Source organism: Sphaeramia orbicularis, unplaced genomic scaffold (assembly GCF_902148855.1).
Source record: "Sphaeramia orbicularis unplaced genomic scaffold, fSphaOr1.1, whole genome shotgun sequence".
Lineage (NCBI taxonomy): Eukaryota > Metazoa > Chordata > Actinopteri > Kurtiformes > Apogonidae > Sphaeramia > Sphaeramia orbicularis.
The window spans coordinates 342503-357982 of record NW_021941513.1 but is presented as its reverse complement, the minus strand read 5'-3'; the positions used below and the strand labels follow the sequence as shown (position 1 = coordinate 357982).

General features: G+C 41.5%; 1 protein-coding gene across 1 annotated transcript in view; it reads left to right on the top strand.

Moving 5' to 3' along the window:
- Positions 1–3372: 3372 nt before the first annotated feature.
- LOC115416017 (multidrug resistance-associated protein 1-like) overlaps positions 3373–15480 on the top strand; it is a 95455-nt gene continuing 83347 nt past the window's right edge. The window contains exons 1-6 of the mRNA XM_030129718.1: positions 3373–3414; positions 10387–10566; positions 11887–12018; positions 12512–12649; positions 14077–14202; positions 15359–15420. Coding sequence (XP_029985578.1) covers positions 3373–3414; positions 10387–10566; positions 11887–12018; positions 12512–12649; positions 14077–14202; positions 15359–15420 — 680 coding nt within the window. The remainder of the gene's footprint in view (positions 3415–10386; positions 10567–11886; positions 12019–12511; positions 12650–14076; positions 14203–15358; positions 15421–15480) is intronic.

The window sequence follows — 15480 nt, the reverse complement described above, 5'->3', positions numbered from 1 at the left end:
AGTACGGACAGACTAGTTCTGTGTAATGAAAAGTGCCGTATGAGGGGTCCCCCCAGACAATCAGTAGGAGAGAGAGAGTGGGATTAGAGCTAGTGAGCACAGGGGGTGTGTGCAAGAAGCGCGGGAACGTACACGCAGCAGGAGGGAAAAGACCTCATTCTGCTTTTGACCCCTGTACCAGAAGGACCTTTTGACACAGACAGAAACCTTGTCATTAAAAATTAACAAGATTTACTGTACCAATTAACTTTTGTCAACAAACAACAGCTCTGTTTAATAAAAACAACAGCTCTGTTGAATTAAGACAATAGGGATTCAGTGTGCCATTTTGGTTTTGGATTTTTCTTTTTCTTTTTTTTGTTTTATTTTTCTTTGTTTTATTTTTGTGACCTGAAGAAGGCCGAGGGAGGCCGAAACGTCGTCACCTACCAGTTTTACTGTGATTTTGAGTTTTTTTTTGTTTCTTTTTTGATTTTTTACATTGTACACAACACAAATAAAAACAAAAGAAAGAAAGACACAGCAGAACACAGGCACAAAGAAAAAAATTTTTTTTGATCTTTTCTTAAAAAACAAAGACCAAAAAAAGAACAAAACAAGAAAAAGACAAAAAACAATAAAAAAATTTTTTTTGATCTTTTCTTAAAAAACAAAGACCAAAAAAAGAACAAAACAAGAAAAAGACAAAAAACAATAAAAAATAAGAGAAAGACAAAAAACAATAGAAAATACATAAACAACTAAAAGAATATAGTTTCTTAAGAAAAACATTAAAAGTAGTTAAAAACAGTTTAAAAACAGGTTAAAATAGTTAAAAACAGTTTAAAAACAGGTTAAAATATTAAAAAATAATTCATTAAAAAATATTAAAAAATAATTGGGTTAAAAACATTTCATTTATATCTAGATTAAAAACAATTAATTAAATTCATATAGATTAAAAACAATTAAATTAATATAGATTAAAAACAATTAAATATAATTTATTCATAAAAAAGCAAAATTAATTTAAAACAATTAAATAAAAACAATTAAATAAATTCATAAGAATTAAAAATAAATTCATACAAGTTCATAAAAATTAAATAAGTTCATAAAAATTAAAAATTAATTCATATATTTATAAAAATAAATTCATATAAGTTTAAAAAAAACATTAAATAAGTTCATAAAAAATAAAATAAGTTCATATAAGTTTAAAAATAAGTGAAAAATAAATTCATAAAAGACAAAAAAAACACATAAAAAACTAATCAACAAAAAGACAAAAAAACAATAAAACCAATCAAAAAAATACACAAAAAAAGAAATATCAATTAAAACAATATATAAAAAATAAATAAAAATACATATATTTATAGTCCCCAAACTTGGGGCATGGAGAGAGAGGGGGCGTGGACGGTGGTCCGGCGGGGACGCCGCCCGGACCGGCGTCCGCGGTATGACCTCCAGGGCCGGCCCCGGCCTATTAGTCGGGTGGACCGGCCACCGCCCCTCCTTGGGAGGGGCAACATCTATTCTAACCCTAACCCTAACCCTAACCCCTAACCCTAACCCTAACCCTAACCCTAACCCTAACCCTAACCCTAACCCTAAACCCTAACCCTAACCCTAAACCCTAACCCTAACCCTAACCCTAACCTAACCCTAACCCTAACCCTAACCCTACCCTAACCTAACCCTAACCTAACCCTAACCCCTAACCCTCCAAAAACAAATGGGTCATCCTCAACTGGGTCATCGTGGTTTTCTTGCCTGTTCCTAACCCTAACCCTAACCCCCCTAACCCTTACCCTAACCCTAACTAACCCTAACCCTAATTTAGAGTTAACCCTAACCCTTATTTAGTCCTAGCCCTATCGTAATTCAAATGGAAATCACCTGATTAAGACCAAATAGAGTCGAAACGCGTCACGAAGATTGGAACAAACTGCTGAAAAGCACAAAACAAAACAGGAAGTAAGGGAAAGATAAAGGGGGTGCCAAGAAGAAACAGTCAAGAAGACAAAGAAAAGTCGAGAAGAGAAGTAAACTCATTTAGACAGAAGAAAGTGAGGGAAAGAGAAGGGGGTGCCATAACTTTAAAAGAAGATAGAAAAGGAAAAGGAATAGAAACTAAAGAAAGGAAAAGGGAACAAACAACAAAAAAGCAAAGGCAATAAAACTTAAAAGCAGAAAATATGTGGGAGATAGGAGTGTTGGTGTGTGTGCTGGGTGTTGTGGTGTTATGTGTTTGGTGTGTGGATGTAAGTTGTTGTGCTTGGCGTGGAGACTCGGTTGGGCCTTGACAAGGGGGGTAGCTGAAGGGTGAGGACAGGGTTTTTTTTTCAGTCCTCTCTTTTGTGAGGGGGCACCCTTATAAACACAAATCCTTTCCCCTGTTCATCATCTGGAGGCTGCTGAGCCTGACCTTCCCCCTTAGTCCCCATACTGACCCCAACCCTGGCCCTAACCCTAACCGTTAACCCTAACCGTTAACCCTAACCCCTAATCCTCCACTGAAGTTAATTCCGTGTTTTTATATTATGGGTTATCCCTAACCCTCTAACAGAATCCCTCCTATCCTTTTCTGTCTAATATAATCCTGTTAAAACCTCTTCACTTTATTGTATCAGAACAAAAAAGAAAAAAAAAACACTGACTTTCATTTCTTGTGTTTCATGACATTTCAATCAAACCTGAACTTCAGTCTGTTAGTTGAATTTTTTAGGCTGTCTTTAGGATCATATTTGGTTGATATGTCATGAATTTATACAGGTGTTTTAGTTGGAGTTTGTGAACAGTGTTCCATGGCCTTCATCAGTTTTTTTTTGTTTTTTTTTTTCAGTAGTGATTAGAGGAATGGTTGTATTCTAGTCCCATGTGACCACAGCACACACAGTTCAGTTATTTGTCATGGTTGTGTTACAGAGGTTTTATAACGCAGAGCAGAGGGACAAGAAATGTCACAACTGAGCAACAAAGTATGACAAGAGGAGAGTTCATTTAAAGAAAAGAGAGAGAGTTAATTTAAAGAAAAAAGGAGTTCATTTAAAGAAAAGAGAGAGTTCATTTAAAGACAAGAGAGTTCATTTAAAGAAAAGACAGAGTTTATTTAAAGAAAAGAGAGACAGACTTCATTTAAAGAAAAGGAGAGTTAATTTGAAGAAAAGAGAGAGAGTTCATTTAAAGACAAGAGAAGATGTTATTTAAAGAAAGAGAGAGTTAATTCAACACAGATGTTTAGTTTGATCAGCAGCATTCATTTGGAGTGAGAAGGAAAAGGAGAAGAAGGAGGAGAAAGAGAAGGAAAAGGAGGAGGAGCAGAAACAGAAGGAGAAGTGGTCCCCTCCTAACTCAGTTCAGATCCTCCTGGTCCTCTGGTCTGGTCTGATGGAGACTCTGTGCAGACTCAGTGGTCTGGATCCTTTCTGGGTGAGTCCAACATGAATGAACTCTGATTTCATAGAAATGGAAATGCAGATTTAAACCCTAACCCAGACTTAAACCATAACCTAGATTTAAACTCTAACCCAGACTCAAACCCTAACCCAAACTTAAGCCCTAACCTTGACCCAGCACTGCCAGTTTATTGAGACTAAACAGGACTAGATGTCCCAGAAGTTTCTCAAACCTAAACTGCACAAGAACATTCAGTCAGCTTTTTTCCTGGTAGAGCTTTAAACTCACAAACTCACTGCCATCCATCCATCCATCCATCCATCCATTCTCTTCCTCTTATCCAGGGCTGGGTCACAGGGGTAACAGTCTAAGCAGGGATGCCCAAACTTCCCTCTCCTCAGAATGCTCCCTCTGCTCAGACTCCTCCCTTTCCTCAGACTCCTCCCTCTGCTCAGACTCCTCCCTCTCCTCAGACTCCTTTCTCTGCTCAGGCTCCTCCCTCTCCTCAGACTCCTCCTCCTGGTGGGACATGCCCAGAACACCTCCCCAGGGAGGAGTCCAGGAGGATCTGAACCAGATGTCTGATGCACCTCAGCTGGTTCCTCTGGACATGGAGAAGCAGTGGTTCTACTCTGAGCTCCACCCCCTATCCCTAAGGGTGGATCCACCCACCCTACAGAGGAAACTCACTTGGACCGCTGGTATCATGGATCTGGTCCTTTGGGTCCTGGATCTGGCCCTTTGGGTCCTGACCCACAGCTCATGACCACAGGTGAGGGTCTGAACGTAGACTGAGGGTAAATCCAGAGCTTCTCCTTTGGGCTCAGCTCCTTCTGAACCACAACAGACCCATACAAGCACTGCAGCACTGCAGATGCTGCACCCATCTGCCTATCAATCTGAACCTCCATCCTTCCACCTATCAATCGCACACTCCACCCTTCCCTCACTGTGAACCAGACCCAGATACTGGAACTCCTCCTCTGGGTCAAAGACTCTCCACCGACCCAAAGAGGGCAGACCACCTTTATCTGGTCCAGAACCACAGACTCAGATTTGGAGGTGCTGATCCTCATCCCAGTCCAAACCACCCCAGGTCACTGGGTACCATCCTTCATCCTAAACTCACTCCCACCTGAAATAAAATCCATTTCAGAGTTGAAAATGTTCACCACTGGAACTAAGTTTTGGCTGAAAAAAAAACAAAGCAGTACTCATTTGTAAATATTGTCTATTATGTGTAGATGAGCGACTGAATATATGTTTTATATAAATAAATGCACTGCAGTAACTATGGACAGTTTCATTGTGTTGTTCTATAGAACAGAGGTTTTTGTTTTAAATCTATGTTATAATGTTCTGTAGTGGTGTAGAACAGACCAATCAGAGACAAACTGTAAATGCATCATATCGGCTGACACCTGTAACTATGACTGCACTGTCCCTGTCAAACAAACAAACAAACAAACAAATAAATAAATAAAATACAGACCTTCATGGAATGGGTTTTCACAGTTAAGCAGCTGCATCCAACCCTTCCATGACTGAGGTCAGTGCAGAGCAAGACATGTAGCAGCAGTGGACACTGACCTCTGGACTGACCATTCACAACTGACCAATGGTGTGTGTGTATGTGTGTGTGCGTGTGTGTGTGTGTGTGTGTGTGTGTGGGGGGGGGGGGGGGGTGTTGACCAGGGGTTGGACTTGGCGCCCCCAGTTCCAGTCAAAGGAACTCTTAACACTGCAGCAGAATCAAACATTTTGGAGTTTCATGGTCCAACTTTGTGGACCAGTTTGGAGACGATCCCCTTTGGACTGACGCCAGTGAACAAAGAACTGGACTAGTCTAACCCTAACTCCCAGAGTCCAGACCTCAACCTGATAGAACACCTTTGGATGAACTGGAGTGGACCCTGGGATCCAGACCTTCAGCCCACATGGACACAAACTCATATAAACACACTCCTAAGCCTGCTGCAAAACCTGAAAAGAACACTTTAAGGTGTTATTTCTACAAAGGGTCGGAAAACTGCATCTTAAACATATAGATTAACAGTGGGAGGGGACAGAGGGTCTGCAGGTGATGTCACTGTGGCTCCGCCCACTGAGTGTCAGACAAAGGCAGATGAGTGACAGTGTTGGCTTCAATCCTGTCTAAACTGAAGAACAATATTGAATGAAAATGGGTCAGAGCTGTTGTTGGCTGCTTGTATTTTCAGGTTCTTAAAGCAGTGGGAGCTATCGTTTACAGACACCCAAAGACAAACAAAAGAGAAGGAGATGGATCCACAAATCCAGAAACCAAACCTAGATCTGTGGATCCTGTTTGGTGTCAGCTAACATTCACTGATGCTGAATTTTTGGGTCAAATCAGACCTGAAATGACCTATTGTTTTGGCTAACGGTCCTTCTTAGTGCAGCTCTTGGTTTCATGATCAGATCTTTCATGGTTTTTGTCTCATTTTGTGATTGTGAACCTTGTGCTCCTACATGATTAGTAAACTAACTGAAACTGGGGCCAACCTAGTTTTACAAATACGGGGAACTGGAGAATAAAGCTACGACGGAGTATTAGGACCACAGAAGAAAAACACTGGGCACTACCAGAAGAAAGTCAGAAAATGTGGAGATAAAACCTGGAATTTAATGAGAATAAAGTCGAATACAAAAAGAAACACAATGTTACGAGAATAAAGTCGTAGTTATAAAAAAACCTCATAATTTAACAAAAATGTCATTGGTTTATGAGATTAAAGTCGTCATATTCTGACAATAAAGCCATAATATTATCAGAATAATGTGTTAATTTAAACCAGGTGGTGCAATTCTGCTAATTTCCCAGAATGCAGTGGTGCCCTGCTGGTCCACAGCAGTAGTATCTGTGTTGGATAAAGGACTGGATCTGAACTAGACTCAGTAAATCTGCTCAGTCCCAGTAGATCATGCATAGATTCACTGGGGTCAGTCCACGCTGGACTGGAAATGACCTTTGGATCAGCTGGTTCTGGGCCCTAGTTTTAGACCCTTTGGATCAGCTGGTTCTAGGCCCTAGTTTTAGACCACTTGTTCTTTGGTCACTCATACAGATTCATGTCCAACTGTCCACAATTTAACTTCACATTTTCCAACTCCACCTGTGTTTACTGCTACACTCCACCTGTGTTTACTGCTATACTTCACCTGTGTTTACTGCTACACTCCACCTGTGTTTACTGCTACACTCCACCTGTGTTTACTGCTACACTCCACCTGTGTTTACTGCTATACTCCACCTATGTTTACTGTTATACTCCACCTGTGTTTACTGCTATACTCCATCTGTGTTTACTGCTATACTCCACCTGTGTTTACTGCTATTCTCCACCTATGTTTAATATTATACTCCACCTGTGTTTACTGCTACACTCCACCTGTGTTTACTGCTATACTTCACCTGTGTTTACTGCTACACTCCACCTGTGTTTACTGCTACACTCCACCTGTGTTTACTGCTATACTTCACCTGTGTTTACTGCTACACTCCACCTGTGTTTACTGCTATACTCCACCTGTGTTTGCTGCTATACTCCACCTGTGTTTACTGCTACACTCCACCTGTGTTTACTGCTATACTCCACCTATGTTTACTGTTATACTCCACCTGTGTTTACTGCTATACTCCATCTGTGTTTACTGCTATACTCCACCTGTGTTTACTGCTATTCTCCACCTATGTTTAATATTATACTCCACTTGTGTTTACTGCTATACTCCACCTGTGTTTACTGCTATTCTCCACCTATGTTTACTATCATACTCCACCTGTGTTTACTGCTATTCTCCACCTATGTTTACTATTATACTCTACCTGTGTTTACTGCTACACTCCACCTGTGTTTACTGCTATACTTCACCTATGTTTACTATTATACTCCACCTATGTTTACTGCTATACTCCACCTGTGTTTACTGCTACACTCCACCTATGTTTACTGCTATTCTCCACCTATGTTTACTATTATACTCCACCTATGTTTACTGCTATACTCCACCTGTGTTTACTGCTATACTCCACCTTTGTTTACTGCTATACTCCACCTGTTTACTGTTATACTCCACCTATGTTTACTATTATACTCCACCTGTGTTTACTGCTATACTCCAGCTGTGTTTACTGCTATACTCCACCTGGTTTTAGTGTTATACTCCACCTATGTTTAGTGTTATACTCCACCTGTGTTTACTACTATACTCCACCTGTGTTTACTGCTACACTCCACCTGTGTTTACTGCTATACTCCACCTGTGTTTACTGCTATACTCCACCTATGTTTACTATTATACTCCACCTGTGTTTACTGCTATACTCCACCTGTGTTTACTGCTACACTCCACCTTTGTTTACTGCTATACTCCAACTATGTTTACTATTATACTCCACCGGTGTTTACTGCTATACTCCACCTATGTTTAGTGTTATACTCCACCTGTGTTTACTGCTATACTCCACCTATGTTTAGTGTTATACTCCACCTGTGTTTACTACTATACTCCACCTGTGTTTACTGCTACACTTCACCTGTGTTTACTGCTATACTCCACCTGTGTTTACTGCTATACTCCACCTATGTTTAGTGTCATACTCCACCTGCATTTACTGCTATATTCCACCTGTGTTTACTGCTATACTCCACCTATGTTTAGTGTTATACTCCACCTATGTTCAATGTTATACTCCACCTGTGTTTACTACTACACTCCACCTGTGTTTACTGCTATACTCCACCTATGTTTAGTGTTATACTCCTCCTGTGTTTACTACTATACTCCACCTGTGTTTACTGCTATACTCCACCTATGTTTAGTGTTATACTCCACCTGTGTTTACTACTATACTCCACCTGTGTTTACTGCTACACTCCACCTGTGTTTACTGCTATACTCCACCTGTGTTTACTGCTACACTCCACCTGTGTTTACTGCTATACTCCACCTGTGTTTACTGCTATACTCCACCTATGTTTACTATTATACTCCACCGGTGTTTACTGCTATACTCCACCTATGTTTTGTGTTATACTCCACCTGTGTTTACTGCTATACTCCACCTATGTTTACTATTATACTCCACCTGTGTTTACTGCTATACTCCACCTATGTTTAGTGTTATACTCCACCTGTGTTTACTGCTATACTCCACCTATGTTTAGTGTTATACTCCACCTGTGTTTACTACTATACTCCACCTGTGTTTACTGCTACACTTCACCTGTGTTTACTGCTATACTCCACCTGTGTTTACTGCTATACTCCACCTATGTTTAGTGTCATACTCCACCTGCATTTACTGCTATACTCCACCTGTGTTTACTGCTATACTCCACCTATGTTTAGTGTTATACTCCACCTATGTTCAATGTTGTACTCCACCTGTGTTTACTACTACACTCCACCTGTGTTTACTGCTTTTCTCCACCTATGTTTAGTGTTATACTCCACCTGTGTTTACTACTATACTCCACCTGTGTTTACTGCTATACTCCACCTATGTTTAGTGTTATACTCCACCTGTGTTTACTACTATACTCCACCTGTGTTTACTGCTACACTCCACCTGTGTTTACTGCTATACTCCACCTGTGTTTACTGCTACACTCCACCTGTGTTTACTGCTATACTCCACCTATGTTTACTATTATACTCCACCGGTGTTTACTGCTATACTCCACCTATGTTTAGTGTTATACTCCACCTGTGTTTACTGCTACACTCCACCTGTGTTTACTGCTATACTCCACCTATGTTTACTATTATACTCCACCGGTGTTTACTGCTATACTCCACCTATGTTTAGTGTTATACACCACCTGTGTTTACTGCTATACTCCACCTATGTTTAGTGTTGTACTCTACCTGTGTTTACTACTATACTCCACCTGTGTTTACTGCTATACTCCACCTGTTTTTTCTGCTACACTCCACCTGTGTTTACTGTTATACTCCACCTGTGTTTACTGCTATACTCCACTTGTGTTTACTGCTATACTCCACCTATGTTTAGTGTTATACTCCACCTATGTTCAGTGTTATACTCCGACATGTTGAACAGGTTGGTTTAAGACACTCAGTCTGACAGAGGGGTGTGGCCTGGGCTTATAGGGGCGTGGCCTGTATGTGCACACCCTCTATTAAAGCTCCACCCTATGATGCAGCATTTTTACACTTTTCTTTAGTCTTCTTCAAACGCTTCTGATAAACGTGTGTCAAACTAAAATGTAAAATAATCCACCAGGTTTTGAAATCCACAAATATTTCAGTCTCATATTTCTGATCAAAGTCTGATTAAATCATTTTATTTGGTCTGAAGAAAATAATTGGCCGAGCCTGAATGAGCCTCCTGTCACTCATCTGTTAGCGCCACCTCACATCTTATAGGAAGTTCCACTGGTTCTCCTCCTGTCAATCATCCGATAGGAGGTTCCACTGGTTCTCCTCCTGTCTCTTACCACAGTCTTCTGTTAAAGGATGTGACTGGACAGAACTCAGACTCATGTGTTGAACAGAAACAAAAAACAATGGAAGCAAACGGAAAAAATGACTGCAGCGGTCAGTCTGAATGAAGGACGGAGTCAGGTGGACTGGACTGAACACACAGGTCAAAGGTCAGCTGGAGTCAGGTGGACTGGACTGAACACACAGGTCAAAGGTCAGCTTCTACTGCCACAGGACTCTGCCTACATGTACATGATTTCACAGTGTGAAGAGGGCAGGGCTTTGGAGGGAGGCGGCTTGTACTTTGTGAACTCTCCTAACCTTAACCCTAACCCAAGTCAGACCCCTAACCCTAACCCTGACCCAGGTCAAACCCCTAACCTTAACCCAGGTCAGACCCCTAACCCTAACCCAGGTCAGACCCCTAACCCTAACCCAGGTCAGACCCCTAACCCAGGCAGTCTAGCGTTAATGCTCATGTGTGTCTATAGAACGTAGACCCTGTTCCCTGACCCCCATCTGGTCTGGTTTCAGGACTGGAACCTGACCTGGAACACGGACCGCCCAAACCTGAGCCGGTGTTTCCAGCACACAGTCCTGGTCTGGTTCCCCTGTGTTTACCTGTGGACCTGTTCTCCATTCTACCTGCTCTACCTGCAGCTCCGCCCACATCCAGGTGTCATCCACCTGTCTAGACTGTGCTGCAGTAAGATGGTAAAACTACTGCATCAGTAAGACCACATAGACCAGTTAGACCGGAACAGGACACCAGTTAGACCAGTAAGACCAGATAGACCACAAAGAGTAGATAGACCAGAAAGACTAGATAGACCAGTAAGACCAGATACACCAGTTAGACCAGTAAGACCCTTAAGACCAGATAGACCAGTGAGACTGGAACAGGACACCAGTTAGACTAGCAAGACCAGGTAGACCAGTAAGACTAGATAGACCAGTTAGGCCAGTAAGACCAGTTACACCAGATAGACCAGTTGGACTGTAAGAGGACACCAGTTAGACCAGGAAGACCAGTAAGACCAGACAGACCAGTAACAACAGCTAGACTGGAACAGGACACCAGATAGACCCATAAGACCAGATAGACCAGTAACACCATTAAGACCTATTACACCAATAAGACCAGATAGGCCAGTAACTGTTAAGACTGGAAGTACGAGATCTGAACCCAAATGTAAGAACCTCAGACAGATATACAATGGAAGTGTGTTAAATAAAACGCAATCAGTATACACAGTTCACACAAAAAGATAATGGGTGAGTCTTCAGTGAAGCTGCGTCGCAGATTCGTCACGGATTCCAAATTCCAGTGAAAAGCCTCACAGCCCGGGTCAGGAGCACACGAGGAGAACCCGACTAGGAGGAAGCAGACAAGAGTCAGGGGACAGACCAGGTCATACACGGGAAGACTAGCAGGCAGGCAACAGGACATTGGGAAAAGGCAATCTCATGTACCGAGAATCCAGGCTGAAGGTTGAACACAGGAGAAGAAACTGAGGCTGAGGTACAGACAGGGGTCAGGCGAAAAACTCAGGTGTCAAAGAAACAATCCAGGTCAAAAAACAGACAGGCAGATGAACAGGATCCAAAGAAGCGCTGGTAAGTAGACACACTGGGCGAATACGAACTGGCACCGAACAAACACAGGGCTTATATACACAAGAGGGAGGGAAGACAATGAGACACAGGTGGAACAATCAGGGAAGGGAAGTATAAACACCAGACACGACACATGAGGGAAACTTAACAAAATAAAACAGGAAATGGCAGACAAGACAGACAAGACAGACAAAACAGACTGGAGTCCAGGGACTGATATGACAGTAACACCAGCAAGACCAGATAGACCAGTTAGACCAGTAAGAATAAATAGAGCTTTTTAATCCTCATCAATACTCCATACTTCTATTTGTTTGGTTCTGGTCTTTGTCTAATCCTGGTTCTGGTCTCTGTCTAATCCTGGTCCTGGTCTCTGTCTAATCCTGGTTTCTCTAATCCTGGTCCTGGTCTCTGCAGGTTCTGGGTCTTAGTCTGGCTTCCTTCAGTCTGGTCCAGATGTTGTACTTCCTGTTGAAAGAGGACCAGGACCAGGTGGTCCATCAGAACCTGGTCTTCCTTCTGGGTCCCCTGATCCGAATCTTCACTCTGGTGAGAAAAACCACATTTACATCCAAGTCTAAGTCTAACCCCTAACCCGAACCCAAGTTTAAGTCTGGACTGGACAAAGAAAAACCAAACCCTAACCCATCCAAGTTTAAGTCTGGACTGGACAAAGAAAAACCAAACCCTAACCCTAACCCATCCAAGTTTAAGTCTGGACTGACAAAGGGAAAACCGAACCTTAACCCTAACCTTAACCCAAAACAAAAAATCTAACCCTAAAATAATCCTAACCCAAGTCTGAGTCTGAACTGAAAAACAGAAAAACTACAAATTTTTGTGTTTGGACACAAAAGTATTTTTGAAACAACTTCTGAACCCCCCCAGACCATCAGATACTCATGAACCCCCCAGACTGTTAGATACAGGGTCTGTAGACCTGGTGGTCTGTAAACCTGGTGGTCTGTAGACCAGGTTGTCTGGACCCATGTCCACAGGTTCCTCCTTTCCTTGAACTCCTATTTCTGTTCTTTTCTTTCAGGTCCTGGCAGTCTCTGTGATCCACATTGAACGGTTGAAGGGGGTCAGGTCTTCTGTGGTCCTGTTCTTCTTCTGGACTCTTCTGGTCCTGTGTTCCATCGTTCCTCTGAAAGTGGATGTGGAACAGATTACTGAACAGGTATTGATCTGGGATCAGTTATTAGATGTGTGGTTGGATCAAGTCTGAAAAACCTGAACAGATTCAGTTCACCTGGTTCTGAACTAAGAACCAGATCCCACTGAAATAAGAACCAGATCTCACTGAAATAAGAACCAGATTACACTGAACTAAGAACCAGATTACACTGAACTAAGAACCAGATCCCACTGAACTAAGAACCAGATCCAAGTGTACTAAGAACCAGATCACAGTGAACTAAGAACCAGAACCTACTGAACTAAGAACCAGATCACACTGAACTAAGAACCAGATCAAACTGAACTAAGAACCAGATCACACTGAACTAAGAACCAGATCAAACTGAACTAAGAACCAGATCAAACTGAACTAAGAACCAGATCACAGTGAACTAAGAACCAGATCAAACTGAACTAAGAACCAGATCAAACTGAACTAAGAACCAGATCACAGTGAACTAAGAACCAGATCAAACTGAACTAAGAACCAGATCAAACTGAACTAAGAACCAGATCAAACTGAAGAAACCAAAAGGTTCAGACAGGAACAGCATTTGAACATGAATGGTGTCAGGATGAGGACTGAACATATTTCTTCTTCTTCTTCTTCTTCTTCTTCTTCTTCTTCTTCTTCTTCTTCTTCTTCTCCTTCTCCTTCTTCTTCTTCTTCTCCTCCTCTTTTTTCTTCTTCTTTTTCTTCTTCTCTTTTTTCTTCTTCTTCTTCTTCTTCTTCTTCTCTTTCATCTGTAGAATGTCTCTTCTCTCTGTGATCTAATACACACTTAGATTTTTTTAAACTCTGGTTCTATATATTTTTCATTAGTGTCTTTTTGTTAAAGGTTCATTCAGTTTCACTCACACATTTGTGTTAAATTCAGTCTGAACCCATGAACAAATAAACATCTGTCATGTATACATTTATAGTTAAACACATATTTATATATTTACTCTTCATATATGATCATATATTGAAGGGTTAGGGTTCAGGCTCTGGAGCGTGTGATCCACAAATTAAAGGTTGGTGGTTCAAATCCTGCTCTAGACCCTTCAGCCAACACTCCAGTTTCACTCCCACTGGTGTTGGAATGTTTGGTGGTGGGAGGGGCTGTTTGGCATAGAGTGACAGCCACGCCTCCATCAGCCTGACCCCACCCGCACACTGTCAAGGTATGTGTGGATACAGATGAGTTTAACTCCAGAGTGAATGACAGATCAATAAGGGTTACAAAAATCTAATTAAACTGATTAATAAAATATTATTATTGAAAATATTCTGATTCTATTCAGTTTGGTCACTGGTAAAAACAGACCTGCTTGAACCCTGTTCCTAACCCTAACCCTAACTCTGCAGAGTGAAGTCTGACCTGTATGGATGTGACCACTGACCTCTGACCTTTGACCTCTGACCTTTGACCTATGTCTTTTCAGGGTTTTTCCTCAGATCCAGTTCGTTTCTCTGTTTTTTTCCTCTCTGTCTTCGTCCAAATCCTCCTCCTCATCCTCAGCTGCTTCTCTGACCGACAACCGATGACGGCCAAACTCTGCAGCATCCAGGTGAGACAGGTGGTCACATGACCCTACAGGTGAGACAGGTGGTCGCATGACCCTACAGGTGAGACAGGTGGTCACATGACCCTGCAGGTGAGACACACCTCAGGTCACATGACCCTGTGGGCTGATGATGCATACACAGGCTAACTCCGTTAAACTCAGGTGGTTGAAACGTATGTTATGAAGGTCAGGGTTAGGATAGGATTAAAGGTTAGAGTTAGGGTTAGGACTAGGATTAGGGTTAGAGTTAAAGACTGTGAAGTCAGTATAAAAACTATATTTAAAACTAGAACAGCAGATGTTTAAGGTGAAGTTTAAGGGGAAGTTTAAGGTGAAGTGGCAGTAGAACCCCAGTAGAACCCCAGGGTGCAGCAGTTGAACCCCAGTGTGCAGCAGTAGAACACACTAGGGTTCTTCTACTGTGTGGTTCTACTGCTCTGCGGTTGTACTCCAGTCAGAGTCCTCTGTGGTGGGTGGGTTAAATCTGTCATGTGACCAATAGATGGCACTAACGCTAACGCTCTCACTCACACGTTCTAAATGTTCAAGCTGATTCCATTCAAGGCTTTGGGTTTGAGTCTGAGAACATAGAGAACCTTAGATGTTCTCTGTAGAACCACAGATGTTCTTTGTAGAAGCATAGATGTTCTCTGTAGAACCTTAGATGTTCTCTGTAGAACCACAGATGTTCTCTGTAGAACCATAGATGTTCTCTGTGGAACCTTAGATGTTCTATGTAGAACCTTAGATGTTCTTTGTAGAACCATAGATGTTCTCTTTAGAACCTTAGATGTTCTATGTAGAACATTAGATGTTCTATGTAAAACCTTAGATGTTCTATGGTTCTACAGAGAATATCTAAGGTTTTACATACAGAACCATACATACAGAACTACATAGAACACACATACATACAGAACCATAGATGTTCTATGTAGACGCACATATGTTCTATGTAGAAGCACAGATGTTCTATGTAGAACCATAGATGTTCTCTGTAGAACCTTAGATGTTCTATGTAGAACCACAGATGTTCTCTGTAGAACCATTGTTCTGCGTTCTCAACCCCAGTCTCATCAGTGTTTGTTGGATTAGGGTTATTCAGAGGGTGGATTTGTTCTTGAAACAAGAATTTGAGTTTGTGTGTTTGTTCTTTTAGAACCGATGTCCAGAAGAAGACGCTTCGTTTCTGTCCAAGTTTTTTTTCTTCTGGTTCAGCAGGTAAGAACATGAACGATCATATTCAATCTAACTTTATTTAGAAATATGAACATGAACAAT